We start from the raw sequence: 21,419 nt of genomic DNA on the forward strand, positions 1-21,419 counted from the left end.
CAAAATCTGCCTGGACACGTTCCTGTGTGACTTGATCTAGGTGGGACCTGCTTTGGCAGGGAGTTGGACTGGACGGTCTCTAAACGTCCTTTCCAACCCCCACCATTCTCTGAATCTGTGATTCTGTAAACCTTATACTGTCCCATGAAAAGTTGTCCAAAGAAGGAGGTGTTGAAACAGCCTGATGAAGTAAAGCAGTTATCAGGAGTCCCAGGGAGTAGAAGGATGATGTGGCAGAGCTGTTAGTCAGGATTTGTTTTTCACATGATAATCAGTGGCGATGATAGAGAGTAAGGACGTAATATTTAAAGCAAGCACAGAGAGTGATTGTGAGAATGCAGGTCAATGAATTTCTACCATCAATAAACAATAATTAGGGAGTCAGCTACTAGCTGGTGTACAAAAAAGTAGAGGAAGGAGAATAAGTAAGCTGAAATTTATTCAGTCTTTATAACCATGCCCTTCCCAATAGGTTATCAAGGGAAGTACTTACTTGTGGGTTGACAGAAAAAGAGCTGTCATAGACCAACAGAAACAGTAAGAACAGTCAATAGAGATGAAACTAGCAATGGTCTTCCTTAAACATCTCTAATGAGTTTGTTCTTATTTAAAATATTTATCGATGAGCTGTATGTTGCAAGACGGTAAAAACTCATATGAGAGAACATTTTGAGGAATAGCTGAAATTAGAGTTCATGGGGGATTCCAGGGATATCCAATGAAAAACCCAAACTGGCTGGAACCAGCACCATAAGGATGAAGGAGTGGGTAACAGCAGCTGACACTTCCTTCTCTAGGAGCCAGGGCTGTTGGGAAGATGATTGCTTGTCCTGGGCCCTCATGTGGGACGCCACAGAAGGTTTGATGGGATCTTTGGACTATCTATTTTTGTCTTTGCACTATTACTCTTTCTGCTTACTCCTCTGGACAAAAGAGACTTTGAGCAAATCAAAGATGATTGCTGTGCTCTCAGCTCTGGTAAAGGGGCCAAGGTGGTATTCCTATTTGATCCTCGCTTCAGTCAAGGAAATGGACTCAGTAGGAGAGGCTGTATCTTGCAGATCAAAGTCAGTGTCACAGGCTGGTGTCACAGGCAGCACCTTGTCAGTGGAGAATGTGCTGGTTTTGGCTGAGGTAGTGTTAATTTTCTTTACGGCAGCTGATATGGAGCCATGGTTTGGATTTGTGCTGGAAACAGTGTTGATAACACAGGGATGCTTTAGTTATTGCTGAGCAGTGCTTGCACAAAGCCAGGGCTTTTTCTGCTCCTCACCCCACACCACCAGTGAGTAGGTTGGGGCGTCACAAGGAGCTGGGAAGGGACACAGCCAAGACAGCAAACCCCAACTGACCCCAGGGATATCCCAGACCACATAATGCTCAGCATATAAAACTGCAGGAAGAAGGAGGAAGCAGGGGAATTTGCAGTGATGGTGTTTGTCTTCCCAAGTAACTGTTATGTGTGATGGAGCCCTGCTTTGCTGTGGATGGCTGAACACCTGCCTGCCCCAGTATTTTGCTTTGCTTGCACACACAGCTCTCACTTTACCTGTTAAACTGTCTTTACCTCAACCCATGACTTTTCTCACTTTCATGACTCTCTCCTCCACCCCACTGGGATCAGTGAGCAAGTTGCCATCTGGGGTTAAACCATGACACCACGGATTGTCTTCTGGGATGAAGGACTGGTGGGAAGTGATGGCATCAGCGTGAGAAAGAAAGGCAAGAGCGTCTTTCCCAACAGTGTTGCTAAACTATTGAGAAAGGCTTTTAAGCAGGTTCATCAGAGTATGGAGATCAAAGCCTAAAAAAAAGTGGATAAACAGGTTGAATTTCAGATGCTAAGGGAAGTGAGGGAGGTACATAAAGACCTGGCCTTCAAGAAAGTGGACTTCAGTTTGGTCAGGGAATGAGTAGGTGGGAATCTCTGGGAACCCAAGGAAGAAAAAGATCCCATTAGAAATGATCTTCAATAAAATCTCCTTGAATCACAAGAATTGCCCATCATGATTGTGCAGGATGGGCAGGAATGGCAAGAGGCTAGGTTGGCTGATGAGGGACTTTCTAGCTGAGCTCAGACACAGAAAGGAAGTACGTGGGAAGTGGAAGCAGGGACAGTCTAATAAGAATTCTAGCAGCATCACTCAGGCATGCAAGGATCAAATTAGGAGAGCAACATACAGCTGGGGTCGAAACCACCAAGGAATGTGGAGGGCAACAAGAAGCCCTCTACAGGTAAGTGGCATTGATAGAAAGGTGTAGGCAAGTGGAAGCTCCCTGCTAAATAGTGCAGGCAAGCTAGAATGAACCCAGTGACAACTACCTAGAAAAGGCTGAAGTACTTAATGCCTTCCTTGCCTCATTTTACTAACAAGGCCAGGTCTCTGGGCATAGTAGCAAACTGGGGGGGAATGGGATACCATCCACCGTACAGGAGGATCGAGTTGTGGAGAACTTAAGTAATTCTGGACATGGGACCAGATGAGACGCATCTACATAAGTTGATATGGCTGATGTCTTTGTGAGGCTCCCCTTTACCATCTTTGAAAGGCTGTGGCAACTGGAGGAACTCCTCAGTTACTACTAAAAGCCAAATGTTACATCAGTGTTTTAAAAAGCCAAGAATGGAAGATGTACAACCTGGTCAGCACCTGAGAAAATTAAGGAACAAATCCTCCCCATTTTAGGTGCATGAAGGACAGAAGGATGTCTGGAATCAGCCAGCAGAGATTTATCAAGGTTAAATCATCCTTGACCAACCTGATAGCCTTCTATGAGGAAATGGCTGACACTATGGATGAAAGGAGAGCTACAGGTACAGCTTATCTGAAGCAAGACTTTCAACACAATCTTTCACAGTATACTGGCAGCTAAACTGACTAGATGCAGACTGGAAAGTGGATGAAAAACTGGATAGGCTGCTGGACTTAGAGAGTAGTGGTTAATGGTTCAAGGTTGTTTGAGGTTTATGTGGCACAGTTTTGGTTGTGATGATGCTATAGGAGTGGCTTCTGTGAGAAGCTGGAATAAGCTTCCCCTATGTCTGACAGAGCCAACACCAGCCAGCTCCAGGAAAGACCCACTGCTGGCCAAGGCTGAGCCCGTCAGTGACAGTGGTAGCGCCTCTGGGATAACAGATTTAATAAAGGGGCAGGGGGAAGCTTGCAGGGTTATATTACATAAAATAATTATGTAGCAAATGCTAACTACAGGGTTATTCTATTATCCTCCTCTCATTTTTGTTTTACTTCCTGGCCTTGTTTTGATTCAGCACTAAGTTAGTGGTGATCCTTGGCCATAAACAGATAAATTTATGTATCAAACATAGACGGAGCCAATCCTGACACATACCAAGATAGAACTGACAAAGCCAATAACTTTTCTTTCAGTATTCCCAACAGAAAAATATGTAATCATCATCATCATCCTGCTGCTTTCTGAACACCAGGTACTCCTCTTTGATAAGTGACAATACTTGACAGAGTAAGTATTACTTAGTTAACATGCAGAGGTGTGAAAATCTAGCTAAGTGAACACATGGCAGTTGGCACTATTAATATATCTTAAAAGAAAGCTTGTGATCTGATTTGTGTTGATAAGAAATCTCCATATATACATATTGTGAGTATTTTAAAAGGGGTATTTCCCTTCCTCCTTACTAAGACCAAGATGTCTCAATGGGGCTACGAGAAAGTAGCTAACACAAGAAATTCTGTTCAAGGTAATTGCCAGGCAGCAGACAGTCCTGGTTTCAGCTGGGATAGAGTTCACTTCCTTCTTAGTAGCTTGTACAGTGCTATGTTTTGGATTTAGTGTAAGAATAATGTTGGTAACACGCTGATGTTTTGCTTCATGATGAGTTAAGGCTGTTTCAGTTTCCCAGTCTCTGCCAGTGAGGAGGTGCACAAGAAGCTGCGAGGGAGTGTGACCAGCAAAGCTGACCCAAACTAGCCAAAGAGATGGTCTTCTCTCTGGAACTACACACTTGTATCACTTGAGGTTTTGGGCTCTCTTTTCCCTCTTCTTTCTCTCTCTTTTTGTGATATTCTTTTACATGACAATTATGATTATTATATATTTGTGATTATTCTTGTAGTAATTATATTTAATCTGGTTTTAGTTATTACACTGCTCTTAATCTTATGCCACAAGTTTTAATTCTTTTTTGATTCTCCTCCCCATCCCACTGGGAGCAGAAGGAGTAAGTGAGCAGCTGTGTGGTGCTTAGTTGCTGGCTGGGGTTAAGCCACAAAACAGACTTAGAACTAGGAGTTCCTAACGTTCAGATACTTGTTCTAGCAATAAAATATTATTTTGATAGTCTGAAATATAACTTAGGGATTTTAAGTTTGAATTAAAATAAGAAATGAGCAAAGTAAACCAGAGTTAACTACTGTGAGGGAAAACTAGGACAGCTGTCAGCACGCTTCAGTAATTTAGACAAGAAAGGGTTTAAAACCAGGCTAGAATATTTCCAAACCTACTCACTTGTTATAGAAGGCAAATATTAGTCAGTGAAGAGGGCATGAAAGGGGAAGTATATGGATGTAAGAGTGATATTTTGCTTCCACAAATATATAGATTAAAATTGTATCTGGAAAACATTAAGTGCCATCTGACGTGGTACTTTTATCTTGCAATATTTCCAGACAGGCCCCAGATGAATGAATCAGCTTCTGATGCAATTATTAAAATTAATTCTTCACTGGGAGTAGACAACAATGAACTACTTAGATATAAATAGCAGCATTAATAGTTTCAATTGACTCTTACTCACTGCTGCATGTTAAAAGGTGTACATTCATGATTCTCACCCTCTGGTTTTGTTCACATACTCAAAAGACAATAGCTAAGAAATTAAAACACAACTTGTTTTGCTTTCTGTTGAAAACTGTTAGGGAAATGAAGGGAAGTCATCAGTATTGATCAGTTCCTAATAGAGCAACACCAGTTAAGCTAAGTTAAATTTCACATATGTCTGTTTTGCCATGGATTCAGTGGAGTCAGGATTTTACACAGAGGAGACAGATTTGAGTAAAATGAATTTTTAGCCCACCTGACAGAGTTCTCCTGTTATACATATGAATGATCCTTACCTTGTTTATGCATAGGTGCCATAAAATACCAGTTTTATGAAAGCAGCATTAAACTGCTCCCTGGGATCAAAGCAATGAACATCAGTTATCTCTGTTATAGCAAAACATACATGGAAAGACTATTTCAGGTAACTTTTCAACATCCAAATGTTGGCATTATTTGCCTTCACCAGCATGATTTAACTTAGTAGCGACTCCTGCTTCAAGAAGGGGTGTTGGCCTAGAGGTCAGGAAAGGACTCCGCAGATCCCTTCCAACCTAAATTAGACAGTGATTCTGTTTACAAATTGTCGTCCCCACTACCATTACACAAAAACATAACTGCCCACAAATATGTAAACCATCTGTTACATTTATCTTACTTCTGTTAGAATTCTACATCTTTAATTATAATCTTGTTCTTTACAAGCATCTTCACATTCCAGATGTACTCACTAACACGTGTTTTGATTCAGGTGCCATTAGGCAGTGACTCATTGTGTGTTGTCTGGTGATGGCATTTAAAATGGGGGAATTCTGCTTGACTATCTTTGGAATTGGAAATATGTTTGTTGAGCTCTTCCCCTCCCAATTTAGACTGGTCCATTCTGCTGAGTGATGATGCAACTTGAAGCATTAGATAACAATGTGTAGAACAATATGCCAAAGGAGGTAATTCATTTTTTGTTGCATCTGTTCTGACATTCCAGCTCAGCAGATATTTTGAGTGTTTGCATTCAGGTTCATTATTTCTAGTTATATTAACAGCAAAGTTGGTATTCACTTTAGGTTTAGTTTATTTGTTTTGTAGTTACATTATACCCCATGTATTTATCTACAACCAAGTGCATCTCAGCAGCAGAGCCTCATTTGCCTATAGAGCTGTTGTATTTATAATCTCACACTGATTTTACAATGCATCTTACTGCATCTGTGTCTGGTAACTCCATCAGCAGTTTGCTAGGATGCTTAAATAGGAAGATACTGTAAGTAGTGAGTTGCCTCACTTGATAACTTACTGTGTTTTATCCTCTACTTAGCATCCTGTATTTAGATCCAGCAAAAGGCTTGGTCACTCCATGGCAGCCCACGCAGTGGAATCCATATGCTTGAGTCAAAGGCCAAAGTTCCTTATATGATCCATGGCAGAATAATGCAAAAGTAAATGTTGAATTTGGCTGGCAGTTGTCATTAGTTATCAGTAGCCTGCTGACTGCACAGCCTAGCTGGGCAATGGCATGCTTCAAGAGCTGAGGCAGCAGAAGTTAAGTAAGACCTCAGGAGGTAAGCACAGGCACAGTCAAGGATGGGTCACATCCTCAGTATATACACACCATCAGTGTTATTGCTAATAGCAGTGCTGTCAGACTGCTTCCTGCTCCTGAGGAAAAAATGAGTAGGAGCAGTTGTGCCAGTGCCTGTTCCTGGGCCATCTTCTTTCAATACAAGCTGGCATTGTCTTTACTGATGCTGCTACATGGATCAGTCAAGCCCTTCAGCACTACTGCAGCAACTCTTTCTGACAGAAAAACTCTGAGGAGCTCATAGGAGGAAAGGGCAAGGAATAAACATGTGGTTGTCCTCGATTTCTTGTTGGGAAATGCATATGTGCAAAGCCTTCTGAAGCTGTGTAAGTCTTCTAACCAGGGTAAACTTTTTGGTTTTTCCCCAGTGGTGCTGGCACCTCACAGCAGTTCCACTGCCCAATGCTTCCTCATCAGACTGGTTTCAACAGGCCTGGTGTTCCTTGCAGAAACGCACAAAGCCTGTTGCATGGACCAGTGGTTGTGGGCTGGACACCTCTGTGACTGTGGGATCGGTTCTGCACAGGTCTTCATGGAAATATCCTTCCACATTCAGAAGTTTCTGCTATCCCAGGTCTGCAAGACAGTCATTTCCACACTGTCCCCACTAGCTACACTGTTGTGAGTACACAGGGAATACTTCTGGAGGAGCCTCTACCCTTCCATCATCTCAGTGTTAGCATGCCCTTCAGAGGTGCAGCCCAGAGTATGCACCCAAGGCAAGTGCAAGTTGCCTATATTTAGGAGCTTAAGGGAACTGGTCACTTGAGAGCCTAAAGTGCTATGTGCCATCTTTCCCTGTGCTTTGGGGCAGACTATACCAAAGATGAAGTTTACTCCAGGTTTACTGCATTTTACAGTTTACCTGTGTTTTGAGTTAATATGTCACCAAAACCCTTGGTAGGGAAGGCTTTGCTGTGTGGCTCCCAAACCACACAAAACAGAAAAAGTTTTTTCTTATTTAAACAGGAAAAAATAAGCTGAGCTCTTCAGACGTCTCTCAGATGACTGAAAAAAATACCAGAGTTCCCCAAATCTTGCTGTTGAATCTGCAACGTGTGGATTCATTGAAATGCCAGTCTTTGGGTAAAACCCACAAAAAGTCAGTAGTAACTGGGGCTCTGGAATTCCTTACGACACCTTCAGCGTGACATCTGCTGGCCACAGCCAGCGTAGCAAGAACATCGCACTGCCGGAACTGCAGCGTGTGCCATCCACGGCGGGTAAAAAACGAATTTTAATCGTTTTCTTCTAAACGTTAACTGCCAAAATACGAGTGGCAATACATTTGTTACAGCTGCACGTCTGGCCACGGAACAACGCGGCTTTGACAACTGCTATCGTGTGACGCATGCGGCGAGGATGCCACGGTACAGATCCTCCTTGGAATTACTGTTCCATCCCTCGATGTCCTTCACGTGCGCTCCCACAGATACAGGACATCGAGATGAGGACCTGCAGAGTGATAAGACTCGTAGATGTCCTTTAAAACGCGGTAATGGAACTCCGTGTGACCTCCTGTACGCACTGAGGCGATAAACATTGATCCCGGGCGATGCTGTGGTGTAAGAGACACCCGGACGGCAGCAGGTACACCTGGCCGTCCTGCGAGCGTGGTACAAACTCGAGGCGCGTACTACGGGCTACACAGAGCAATCCTGCGAGCGTGAGCAGAGGGCTTAAGTGGTTCGGCTGTGCTGGGAACCCTCAGAGGAGCACGCACAGCGGTGAGCACGTACAGCCGGCAGCGCTACGGCTCCGCAGCTCGCGCGCGGGCAGAAGCTCGTCCCGCCGGCTGAGCCGCTCGCTGGCACCTCCGGTTCGGCCCCAGCCGGCTGTGCCGCGGCAGCTCCGCAGCACCCTCCGGAGCCCCGGCACCCTCCCTCCCGCCCACGCATCTCTTCCGGTTTCCTGTTTCCTGATTCCGGTTTCCGGCTTCCGGCGGCCGGGCGCGCGTGCGCGTGGGAGCGGGGCCGCGGCTGTCTTCCGGCTGGCGCGCGCCGCTGGCCCCGCGCGCGGGCGGGGGCCCGACGCCGAGCCCGAGGTAACGGCTGCGGCCGCTCCGCTCCGCTCCGGGCCGCTCTGCCGCGGGACGCCGGGCCCGAGGTGACGGCTGCGGCCGCTCCGCTCCGCTCCGGGCCGCTCTGCCGCGGGACGCCGGGCCCGAGGTGACGGCTGCGGCCGCTCCGCTCCGCTCCGGGCCGCTCTGCCGCGGGACGCCGGGCCCGAGGTGACGGCTGCGGCCGCTCCGCTCCGGGCCGCTCTGCCGCGGGACGCCGGGCCCGAGGTGACGGCTGCGGCCGCTCCGCTCCGGGCCGCTCTGCCGCGGGACGCCGGGCCCGAGGTGACGGCTGCGGCCGCTCCGCTCCGGGCCGCTCTGCCGCGGGACGCCGGGCCCGAGGTAACGGCTGCGGCCGCTCCGCTCCGGGCCGCTCTGCCGCGGGACGCCGGGCCCGAGGTGACGGCTGCGGCCGCTCCGCTCCGCGCCGCTCTGCCGCGGGACGCCGGGCCCGAGGTGACGGCTGCGGCCGCTCCGCTCCGGGCCGCTCTGCCGCGGGACGCCGGGCCCGAGGTGACGGCTGCGGCCGCTCCGCTCCGCGCCGCTCTGCCGCGGGACGCCGGGCCCGAGGTGACGGCTGCGGCCGCTCCGCTCCGGGCCGCTCTGCCGCGGGACGCCGGGCCCGAGGTAACGGCTGCGGCCGCTCCGCTCCGGGCCGCTCTGCCGCGGGACGCCGGGCCCGAGGTGACGGCTGCGGCCGCTCCGCTCCGGGCCGCTCTGCCGCGGGACGCCGGGCCCGAGGTAACGGCTGCGGCCGCTCCGCTCCCCTCCGCGCCGCTCTGCCGCGGGACGCCGGGCCCGAGGTAACGGCTGCGGCCGCTCCGCTCCCCTCCGCGCCGCTCTGCCGCGGGACGCCGGGGCTGGGGCGGAGCCTCCGCGGCACGCCCCTCGGCCTTGCCGGCACGCCGGGGCTGCGGCCGTAGCGCTTCTCCGTCGGCCCCATGAGGCAGGACCGCCGCCGATTCACCGCGGGCGGCCGCCGGCGAGGGATGGAGGGAGGGACATGGACAGAGCCAGCCCGCAAGGCCTGGCGGGGCCGCTGCGGAGGGCGGCCACTGCCCTGAGCCTCCCGGCGGGCTGCCCCCGGGTTTCGGCGCTGGGGCCCACAGCTCCCCGCATGCTTGGGCCAGCCCCAACAGAGTCTCTTCTGCTGGCCTGCGGACACCAGCTCTGCTGGCAGCCCCTTGGTCGGTGCTGCTCGCCCGCGGTGAAGCCGGGCAGGTGGCTCAGTGGGGTGTGAGAGCTGCGGGATGACCGCAAGGACGTAACTGGAAAGGTCCGTCTCTCTCTGCGGTTGGGATGTGATGCAGGATTAGAAAATTCCCATTTACTCCTCATCTGCTGCGTGTTTGTGGTTGGGAAAGTGTTAACTCGGAGGCCTTAACACACCCTCTTCTTTGTACAAGCTGATGCATTTGGCTGGCTGGGTGACAGCGTGGATAGTGCTTGCAGGAACAGAGTTGTGGAAGAAACTTTTAACAAGATGCATTTTGTTTGCAGTCATACTGACTCATTTCTTCTTTTGGGGAATGGGTTTACAGTTCTAGCTGAAGAAACAAACGGATCTACATGTGCTTCACTATCCACTGGAAGAATGACAGATGACAAAGATGTACTTCGAGATGTGTGGTTTGGACGAATACCAACCTGTTTCACTCTGTATCAGGATGAGATAACTGAAAGAGAAGCTGAACCTTACTATGTGAGTATAGCAGACATAGTTGTGTTTGTTTCCTTCACTCTCATTGTGAAAAAAAACCAAAATCATAGAATGGTAGGGTTGGAAGGGACGTTTCGAGATCATCTTGTCCAACCCCCCTGCCGAAGCAGGTGCATCTTACGAAAGTAAACTGTATGACTCTCTTCACAGCAGATTAAAAATTAAGTTTGTTCCACTAGTGAGAGAGACCACAAGTAATTAAGATCTTCAAAATACGTGAGAAACAAGTAATTTGGCAAAAGGAGTAGGCTGTATGTTTGTATGTTCTCAAAGGAGGAGTTTATGTATTCTTAGATAACAAACAGAGGAAGGGAGAGAACTGTTATGTACCATATTGCACAAAGCTCTGACTCTAGTTATTTCTGTAATCTTAAGCACTAAGATCAGTCACTCCTGTAACTCAAATGCTGGCTCCTGTATTTCTGCTCATGGACAGCTTCTGCTAGTTTTCTTTTTAGATGCCATCTGCTGTGAGAAATTCAGCTCAGATGTAGGAGAAGCAGCTATAGTCTCTTAACAATACAGTGCCTGAACTGGCCTGCCTGCTGATGATAGGAGTGAGTGATGGATGTATTTGAGTTGTAAACTGAAGTGCCTTCTGTAGTCATATGGTATACTCAGCAGTTTTCATTCTTTTGGCACTGGTAGACATTTGATTGATAACGTTAGCTGATTCACTGAGACATACACTTGAATTGTGACAAGCATGTGGGAGGAAAATCCTCTACTATGAATTTTTAGTGTTTCTGAAATCCTTAAATCTTGTCACATCACATTCTACTCTTTTTGAAAATATTACTGATAGCTTTTTTTTTCTGTGTTTAATAGCATCTCCGTGTCATCAGTTGCTGATTTACGTGTGTATTTACGTGTGTGTTCAGTGAGTTTTTGAAACCTAATAAAGCTTTAGTGCTTTTTGTTCAGTCATGATGGTGTTCATCTTTCTATGTTTTAGTTTCACTGCTGATAAAACACTTTTACTTCAAGTGATTGACCTATTGCTAAATGCATCTGAGCTATCTAGAAGTCTCAGACTTCAAATTGTATATATGTGAGTTAAAATATATAAGTGCATATTGTAGAACAAGTGTGTGGAATGTGTGAACTTAAATATGAAGACATGTGAAGTCTGGTAATTCACAGATTGCAGATCTAAAATTTTAGCTGCTTCCTTTTTCAGGTTATGTGGAGCTGGTAGTACAGCTTTGCTTCTTGAAGGGACAGACCAGTGATCTGTAATAGTAAAAGAATAGCAGTCAAGGTTTTAAATTATGGTTTAGTTCTCATAGCTTCAGAGTACATCTATGTTAATGTTTTCCTTCAGATCTGGAGTGCATTTCTGAAGCAAGTCTTTATCCTTTCCACTCAACAGTGCCCAGCTTTGCATCACACAGCAGTCCTGAAGTCCACAGGCTGAATCGTTTTCATGTGAAACTGAAGCAGAACGTGTGCTTCAGCTGCTAGTGGACATTTAGTGTACAGGATCGAACTGGAGCTAAACTGAAGTAAAAACCATCAAAACCCCTACAACTGAAGTAATGGAAGTGTAGGTAGTGAACATTCCAAGCCCTTGACTCCAGCTGTTCAGTATTACATGTGTCCTGTCATCCCACCTCAGTATTTGTTAATGTAGATACAACCTCTGTATTCCAGACTGCCTACCATAAATGGGAACGCTGGACGGGAAGGTAAATACTGGCATTGCTCTGTTAAGAGAAGGAAAAAAGCTTCTCCTCTGAGGAACTTGCTTTATGAAGATGAGGAATATGTAGACCTGGAGGGTGAAAGGTTAGAAAAAACAAACCAGAATCTGTGTGATGGATTCAGTTTGTGGTGAGTGGCGTGACAGGAGACCCTTGTCTGTTAGGTGTATCAGCACAGGAGTGATGTATGTGTGTGTTGCGTTATGGCACTGTGTCAGGGTACAAGAGCTAATTTAAAATGACCTTGTCTATCTTTTGGAAAAAGTAGTGACATCAAGACTAAGCAGCTCAGGTAAAACTGTCCTTTTGCTGTAGTCAAGCCAGATAGGTTTCTGTGAGGTACTCTGGAAATGGGTATGTCAAGTTTCTTTGGAGTGTTTCCTACAGATTCTTGTGTTGGAGTAGAAGCATAGTACCTTTCTTGCTGAACTATGGGATTTTTTCCCCTAGTCCTAAAATTGTCATGATTTTAATTTTAAAATGGGCACTGTCTGCCTCTCAATGAAAGCAACAGTTAGAGATACAAGATTTAAAATTACAAGCAATAGAACAAGAGGAAATGGCCTCAAGTGTCACCAGGGGAGGTTCAGGCTGAATATGAGGAGGAATTTCTTTGCTGCAAGGGTTGTCAGGCATTGGAAGGAGCTGCTCAGGGAGGTGCTGGAGTCAGTGTCCCTGGAGGAATTTCGGAGCTGGGTGGATGATGCACTGAGGTAAATGGTCTAGGAGTATATAAGACTGGCACTCGGTGAGCTCTAAGGTCTCTTCCAGCTGAAACCATTCTATGATTCTATGAAATAAAATGTGTACAGGAGGCAGAGTACTCACTGGCTGAGGTTTGTCAGGCATATAAAACCCAAATTTACAGCAGAAGGCAGTCTTAGAATGATACTCTAACCAAGGACTACCCTTTACTGAGCCAATTTTTAAACTTTCCCCAGCATCAAAAGGGTTGTTTTATTAAAATGACTGTAAGACTAAGCACCATGAAATCATTCCATATTAGAATGATTTGTTTCTTTGTCCTGGATATGTTGGTGATGAGACTACTCCAGTTCCTGTTAAATCTAGATATTTTTTTTCTGCTTTGTAGTCTGTTTTGTGTGTAAAATTGTATTCTATGATTCTGCTCTGCAACAAAACCTGTGGAGATAGCTGCTGGAAAGGCACTCTTTTTTTTCATGAAGGTATATTGCAAGCTTTTACTTAGGCATTATGGGTTCCTTGTGTCTCATTTAACCTCTACAGAAAGCGTTCCTGGTTATTGTGATTAAACACAGTAGCAGTACACAAAATGCAAGAGGAGAGTGTTGTAGTTTGTGTAATTTTGGGCATGGCATGTTCATGCCCACTCAGATTTATTCTGCTTGGTACTGTGTTCAGAGATTTACTTTTGTTTTCTCAGTGAGGACTCCTAGTCTTATTTTTTTGCTTTGTGTCAGGTTTGTATAGCTGTTTTGGTTTGTGGATTTCAGTTTCTCTCAAAGCTAAGGCTAGAATTTGTATCAAAAGCAGTTGATTAGTGTCTTATTTCTAATCAAGAACTAGTACCTGTTTATTTAAAGAGATTAAATTATTAGATTGGGTATGACAACTGACCTGTTCATATTCCCATCTGAATTCTTTTTAGGACTTTTTTGTGTTCTCTAAAGATATTATAATTAATTGTTCCTACTGAGCAATTTCTTTACCTTGTCTTCATTACTGCTGCAATGGTCAACCTGTTCCTCACTGGCTGTGAACATCTACTTGACTTCACATCAGACTACTTTAAGGGACTTATGTAATTTTTTTGTTTATATACCAGATTTTAAAATTACTTGATAATATTTTAAAATATTTAAGGAAACAACACTTGTTATGAGGAAGTCTGAAAAACAAGTGTTCCTCTGAATACGCAAAAGAAAATGTATTGCTTTTTATGCCTTAGACCCATCTATTTTATTAATAGTTAGAAATGGCAATAACTTTACAGGATGAATACAGTTAATTTAAGATGCCTGCTCCACAGCTAAATATCATTTTACAGAGAGGTTGATCTTTTCTCACTGGGATACTGAAAGGCATCATTTGTTATGGCCTAATTCCTGTTAAGTAAATGTACAGCACAGCCATTGCTCAGTGCACTGGTTGATGCCATCCACTTCACCACTATTAAAAAAGGTGTTGTGCCAAACAGCTATAAGAAAATGTCTTGTTTCAACTGTTAAAATATGGACAGATTTCTTTCTGATGTTAGTATCTGGGCAAAGGTTAAGTAGTGGAAGGATCATAGTAACCTTGACTAGCATGTCTAATTGGCAAACCCAGTGTGAAGAAAATGGAAGTTAACAACTGCTGGGAGTACAAAACACATTTGCAAACCAAAGCCTTAAGCAGCTACTTTAAAAAAGTATTGTAGGGATTTCCATTTTGCAATAGGTGATATACAGTTGCTGACTATATTCAGTTACAAGTTAGAGCATGTTCCTATTTGTTCGTATGAAGGCTTCATTCTTCAGCTTGCTTAAATACAGAAAACCAGAAATTAAACTCCAGTCTCCTCCCTCCCACCACATCCATACAATCAAGAGCTTTTTTTTTACTATTCCTTTAGTGCATTAGTGTATTTTGGATACTGCTCTTCTGCATCTTCTGAGTACATAATTTTATAGCCTTTCATTGACCATTAATGAGTAAACTGTCTGCAAGAATGCTGACTGAATTCTGGTCGTGAAAATGCATACTTGTTAGGAGTTTTAATCAATTTAGTAAATTTTATATATAGTTAAAGCTTCTTTTATTTTCTTCTTCTAGTTGCTGTTGCCAAGAATAAGCTACTTGACACTGGTGACAGACAAAGTGAAGAAACATTTTCAGAAGGTTATGAGACAGGAAGAAGCTACTGAAATATGGTTTGAATATGAAGGTACACCACTGAAATGGTGAGTTTATCTAACTTCATACCTGTACTCAATTTATCATATAAAACCCCATGTTCAGCACAGTGTCAGTACTTTTCAACTAACCACTTCATTGGAATTAAAAGATGACAGGAGCAGGGTGAGAAAAACGTGTTGATTGGAAAAAAATGGAAAAGGTTTAATGATGCCCATATTTTTGATTCTGTTCACACTTGCTATATGTGTAAGGCCGAGATTGTGCTGCAGCTATTGTTTTTGTTCCAGGTGTTACTCTAATACAAAATGCCTGTGCTTTTGGCTTTACCGTTTCTTGCAGTAGAACAAATCGCCAAACAAATCGTCATTTAACTTTTTTTCCTTCTTAAAAGATGCCTAATAACACAGATAGGAAGTATTATTTCTGGAATCTGAATGCAAATAAGAGATATACTCACAGATAAAACATGTACAACCTTCACTTTTCACTGATGGCATGTGCTTACACTGTAAAACATTCTAATACTGATGCACAGGCTCTTGTTGAATTCATTTAGTTCAACTTTATTGAAAAAAAGTACTGCTCAGCCAGCTTTTGTTCTATTGTATGGTCTATTAAAAGCCTTTTTTTTTCTGAGAGATTGGGCAGTCAGACTGACATTGTTTCATTTACTCAGTTTTCATGAATAGTGTTCATCAGGTTTTGTTTCTTTCTGTTCCTGAGATGAACGGGTTTGAGAGAACCTTTTAAGAGTTGCAATGTTTGCTAGCTCTGTGTACCTTCCGTTCTCCAGAAAGTATGTAGTGTTTTGAATGCTGAAGAGAGATTTTGTATCTCTTTATATTCCCTGTGTCCTAATAGGAAAGAAAACTACTGGTGACAGGTTTTTTTGTTTCTTGAACCTGTATTATCTTGAGATTAGCAAGCATCATGTCATTCCTTTTAGACTTGGTGATGCAGTAGATCTCTTCTAGTCTTTTGTTTCAAGACCAACCTAGTGTAAACCTTGAAAATATGTAAATAGAAAAGTGTAATATCTAGCTTTTTTCACTTTTTGAAAACTGATTGACAAAACTAGCTTTAGACATCTATTCAAATTCTCCATAGTTTAACAGTAATTGGTTTCTTGGTGTGCCACAGTGACCTCGTGTCACGGGTACCGTCCAGAAGTTTGTCCCGCGGGTTCATAATGTTGGGTAGATAACGGGAGGGAAAAGTTTGTAAGTTTTCACTGATGTTGTAACAAGAAGGGGCTTTTTACTTCAACCCAAAACAGGTCTGTATGTTTTATAGGTTTTCAAGTATCGTGATGTTTAAACTAGAATTAAAAAAAACAATATAGGCTATAAAACTATAAATCATAACTCTAAAATTAAGTGAAGATTTAGTAAACTCATTGAATAGTGACATGAACGTTAATGGTGTAATAATGATTTGCTAGTTAGGGCTCTGATCTTTTAGAAAACTCTAAGCATATTCTGCCAGGAAGAGCTCCACTGATTTTAGCGAAACTGCTTTTCTAAGGAAAATGCTATATGCAAACCATTGTTTTCTGAGAATGGTAATTCCTGATATAGCTGAAGCTTGTTCCAGGGAAGACCCAAATACCAGAACTGAGGATTAGTTTGAGCTAATAGTTTGTAGAGAAAGAGTAGTGAGTATTAATGATTAATCTTTTGAAGCATAACTTCTGCATTCAGAATCAAATAGAACTTGTTTATTAGAACATTGCTTATTCTAGTTCTTTAGCTGGCACTGTGAGATGATACTGCTTACAGTGTGTGTGGTATCATACCTGGTTGAGATGCAGTGTTTCTCTTCTCAGCTGCAGCTCTTCTGTTTTGCAGCGAGATTTTGGAGTAAGTTTGAAGTTCATGGTCTGAAGCCCTTGGGTAAGGCTCCTGAAAGAGGAAGAAGCTCTCCTTAGATCTGGAGTTGCAGGGGTCTGGGGCCTCCCACTGAGGTTATTGGGGCAGGGGAAGATAGTCTCCTTGCCTATAGGAGATGTGTGCTGAGGGAGAGCCTGTGCCACCAAGTTAAGGAGCTGCAGGAAGAGGTTGTCAGACTGTGCAGCGTCAAAGACTACAAAAGGGAATGGAACAAATCTCAGAGACCCTGCCACTGCAGGAGCCTAAACCTGCAACTACACTGAAGGACATGGAGTCAGAGTCTGTGATTGGAAAAGTCTCCTAAGATATGGAAGGGCTGGAAGCTTTTGACTTCTGGTTACAGGAAGAAGGCTTTTTGTCCACTTGCATTTCTGTAACTGCAGGGAAAGGTTCAGTGCTGTGCCATTTCATGGTCTGAACTATTTTATCTTGTTAGTAACTAACAGATTCAACTTTCAGGTCAGCACTGGTCTATCCAATGCCTGTATCAAGAAATCTTGACTACTTATCATAGAATGGTAGGTTTGGAAGGGACCTTTAGAGATCAGCTAGTCCAACCCCCACTGTTGTGTCCCACTGTTTGCTCTTCCAGCAGATGTCAGAGATTAGCAAGAACCAGGGTCTGCAATGCAGCAACTTTCGGAGTCATTTAAAGAAGATTTAATCTCCTTTCTTGCCTGGATTGCATGATTTATAACAAACTCACCTTAATGTTGCCCTTACTAGTCACTCCTCTGATCCTGAACCACAAGATCTCACCAACCTGTCATCTGTCCCATTGTTTCATGTGTCCAAGCTGCTCCCTAACATGGAAGATGACCCTCTTCCCTCATCTGCCCTGCCTGTCTTTCCTGGGCCACTTGCATCCATCCACAACAGCATTCCAGTTGTGCAAACTGTCTCACCATATCTGAAGTAGCCCAACACTCACAGTTATCTGTGTCACTGCTTATGGAGCTCTAGTTTATCCTGCTTGTTTTTCAAGCTGTGTGTATTTATGTACATATAGACTTGTGGTAGACTCTCTTCTGCTCTCTTTTTTGAGATCTTGCTTGTAGCTGTCACCTTTAATCAGTTGCTTTCCACCGATGCCTGTTAATTTCTACTTGTCTATGGATTGTTAATTCACACCCCTATTTATGGTCTAAAGCTCTTGTTGCCATGCTGGCCAACCTGAAGATGATGATATTTTTGCCCTGATTAGGTAGATTCCATCTTTCCTTAGAAGTCCTTTATCCCCAAGTAAAAGCCAAGTCCTTGTTGTCACATGAGCTGCACCACCAGTCAGTGACCTGCAGTTATTGACCAGTATTCTTGCCTCTCTGAGCTTTTCTCCTTCAATGGTGAAATTGTGGAGATGGCACCTTGCCCTTGGAACTGTTTAGTTGTTATTGATACATTTAAGGGTTCCCTCCCAGCACTTAAGCTTTGTGCCCATGTGGTTCAACAGCAAGGGCTAATAATCCAAGCATAGGACAGTCAGTCTGCAATTTCTTAACAGGCAGCAAATCTTCGCAGATAGCAGGTGATATTGACAGATGGGGAGTAGCTCACTCGTCTGTAGGAAGGAGTCTCCTGTGGTGCTGACTGCTTCCTCTGGGTGTAAATATGCTGTTCAGACTGCTCTGATGCTTTCTCAGAACTTCTAGCCCTATGTCTGCCGTTGAGGTACTGCCTGCAGGTGCAGAAAGGACCTGCCTTCTGTCAGAGGTCTCAAGACTCTGGTCTTCACATCTTGTGAGTCTCCACTCACCACTCCAATGACTGCAGACCCTCTTTCTGTGCAGGCTGTCATCTCTGCAAGGTCTCAATGAAGGTGCCGTTGATCTGTTTTTATCTTCTCTGACACTGTGCAGCCTGCTGACCTCTTTCAGCTCCTTCTTTGGTGACATAGCCTTTCCACTAACACCCACCTCTTCTAGGCAAGGACATCTCCTCTGCTTGCCCCAGTCCTCAGGAAACGTCCCAGGCTATCCTGGCAGCTTAAGACATGGAGAGCTGCATCCTCTCTCAAGAGCTCTGCCTGAATGGAGGCTTCTGATGTACTGGGGGTGGTTTCTTCAGCAAAGGCTAGGGGGTGGCACTGGGTAACTTGTTACCATCCCATTTGAGCACTTGCACATGGCCTTCAGCAGAGTTTCTGTCCCCTTCCTGTGGATTGTGCTCTGACGTTGGTAGTGCATACGTGCCTCTGGTACCAACTGGATGGATGTTTGACCCTAATCAGGAATCAGTGGAAGACAAAAGATCAAAGCACCATTTGGTCAGACATAGCTGATGTACTGTTTGGACTTGATCTTTTGAGGACCCTTCCAACCCTTAAGATTCAGTGATGCTGTGACCTGAGAAGAAGTTATTTCTTACTGAGTACTGAAGGAAAAGGTGAAACTATTTTCTGACACATCCAAGATTTCCTGCAATGAGACATTTGCTTATAGAAACAAGTAAACCATAGATTTTGGCCATTTGATGCACTTAGCACACCAGACAGCTCTGGAACATGGGGGTTTTTTTGTCCTGAATTTATCAGTTTGTGTGGCATGCCTTACTGAATTACCACAGTAAAATATTCTGGTCTGAAAGCAACTCACCAACTCATGCTGTCACTTTCTGTCCTGGATTTACAAAGAAATTGGTAGAAAAGTAGTAATTTTTTTTTTTTTGCTGTCCATCTGACACTTTCAAAAGGCTTTTAAGTATTTTAAGTATTCTCTCTCACTCTGAAACCACCTTCTGTATAACAATAGAAGAAGTAATAAATTGACAATAAGAAGTCAAGGTGCTGTTACACGTGTATAGATTGAAGACTTTCCAGAACCAATCGTTACTGTAGCAACCTGTAAAAAGAGATTTGTGGTCTGTTCTGGTTTAGCAAGGAGCAGCTTTTGGCTTAGTAACAGGGGGAGCGGGTTGCAGTGAAGACCCGGTAAAGAGTTTGCGGACTCTCCCCCGGCTCCTGGGTTCAGACCCACCTCCGGCCCGGCTGGGCCAATCTGGCGCCTCTGCCAGCACTATTTAGGGGACGGGAATGTGAAATGCGAGGCAGGAGGTGTAAGAGTGACACGAGATGGAGGCGACCACGCGGACCCTTCAGCCAGAGAAGGAGGAAGGAAGGAGAAGCAACAGACCAGAGACTCCTCTGCAAGCCATGGCGAGAATGCAGCTGTGCCCCTGCAGCCTGTGGAGATCCATGGCAGGACCGAGAGTTACCAGCAGCTCCATGTGAGTGAGCCCGGACGGGCGAGGGACTGTGTGGAGAGGGGCCATGGCCCAGGCCGTGCTGGAGAGCCTGCACGCCGCAGAGCAGCCCCACACGAGAGGCAGAGACGAGCTGCAGCCTTTGGAGTCAGTGGGCATCGGAGCAGCCCGTGCAGGGCTGCCATGCGTGAGTTACCCCACGGACTCGCAGGGAGGGCTGGTGCGGAGTTGGCCCGTCCTGAGGAGGGACAAACGGCAGAAGCTATCGGGAACAGGCTGACTGAAACCCCCACTGCCTGCCCCCCCGAACCATTCAGGGGGGGGACAAGGTAAAAACCCCGGGATCAGGGCTCTGAGCCCGGGAAGAGGGGAGGGGTGGCAAGAAGGTGTTCTTCAAAAGGCTGGTTGGACTCTTCATTGATGTATTGCTCTGTGTTGTTTCATTTTGGTTATGTTTCGGGTTTTTTGGGGGTTTGTTTTAGTTGATGTTGCATTAAATTGTTTTTTTTTCTGTTTTCTTCCCCAAACCGAGTGGCCTGGTCTGCTTTGTCCTGAACCTTCAGCGGCAATTAAGCTCTCCCTGCCCTTGAGCAATTCTCAGCCACTTCGGTACTCGAGGCAAATCGTGGTCTTTGTTCCCTGATGGGCCTAAACCAGGACAGGTCTCATAGACACTTTGATAATTTTCTCCAATATTTCCTTTGAGAAAGTTCTACAAAATCTGCCTGTCCTTGTCTCCTACTGTAGTTAAGACCAGTTTGATTTCAGCAATCTAATAGTATTTTTTCATAGAGTTACAGCTTTCTGGCTGTTTGCTTACCTTAGCTGCTGTTCTGGGTTTTTTCTCTGTTTATATTTGTGGGAATGAGTAAATCTTTAAAGGCTCTCTTGGATTATTGAATTACTTTTAAAAATTCTCCTGGTTACTGTAGGTTCTAGGGAGCATTTGTGTACTACTTGTAATGCCAGAAACAGCATTGCAGCAATCCCACTAGAAGCGAGGTCTTTATGATGGAGTACTGGCCCGTAGCACAAGGCAGATACAGGCTTAAGAGTGAAGCGAGAGAATGCTGGGGCTTTTTTCAATGCACAAATCAGCAAATGTGCCCTCGTGGCCAAAAAGCCAGTGGCAGCCTGGGATGCATCAAGAAAAGTGTGGGCAGCAGGTCAAGGGAGGTTCTGCTCCCCCTCTGCTCTGCCCTGATGAGGCCTCATCTGGAGTACTGTGTCCAGTTCTGGGCTCCCCAGCTCCAGAGGGACAGGGAAATTTTAAAGAGAAGCCAGTGCACAGCAACCGAGATGATCAGGGGAATGGAACATCTTCTTATTAAAAGTTCCACTTAAACATAAGAACAAACTGTGTCAGTGTTTCAGTGAGGGAGCCCTGGCCCCGGCTGCCCAGGGAGGGTGTGGAGGCTCCTTCCTTGGAGGGCTTCAAGACCCACCTGGACACGTTCCTGTGTGACCTGATCTATGTGGACCTCCTGCAGGGGGGTTGGACTGGATGATCTCTAAATGTCCCTTCCAACCCCTACCATTCTATGATTCTATGAAATCCTCTTTTCTTCTCAACTTCTCTGTTTGCTCTTAA

At 45.1% G+C, this 21,419-nt stretch overlaps 2 protein-coding genes across 9 annotated transcripts in view; one reads left to right on the forward strand and one right to left on the reverse strand.

Moving 5' to 3' along the window:
* The window catches only part of CRYBG1 (crystallin beta-gamma domain containing 1), a 119,879-nt gene extending 111,389 nt beyond the window's left edge, over positions 1–8,490 (reverse strand). The window contains exon 1 of the mRNA XM_061991185.1: positions 6,095–8,490. The gene's annotated coding sequence lies outside the window, so the exon portion shown is untranslated. The remainder of the gene's footprint in view (positions 1–6,094) is intronic.
* Positions 8,324–21,419, forward strand: part of ATG5 (autophagy related 5) — an 81,149-nt gene continuing 68,053 nt past the window's right edge. The window contains exons 1-3 of one of the 8 annotated variants that reach the window (XM_061991188.1): positions 8,324–8,423; positions 9,980–10,140; positions 14,658–14,785. In XM_061991188.1, coding sequence (XP_061847172.1) covers positions 10,033–10,140; positions 14,658–14,785 — 236 coding nt within the window. In that variant the 5' untranslated portion in view covers positions 8,324–8,423; positions 9,980–10,032. Of the gene's footprint in view, positions 8,424–8,567; positions 9,009–9,028; positions 9,242–9,267; positions 9,715–9,979; positions 10,141–14,657; positions 14,786–21,419 lie in introns of those variants that run through there. The other 7 variants (XM_061991192.1, XR_009818284.1, XM_061991191.1 and 4 more) reach the window with 7 other exon arrangements.

This window comes from Colius striatus, chromosome 2 (assembly GCF_028858725.1).
Source record: "Colius striatus isolate bColStr4 chromosome 2, bColStr4.1.hap1, whole genome shotgun sequence".
Classification (NCBI taxonomy): domain Eukaryota; kingdom Metazoa; phylum Chordata; class Aves; order Coliiformes; family Coliidae; genus Colius; species Colius striatus.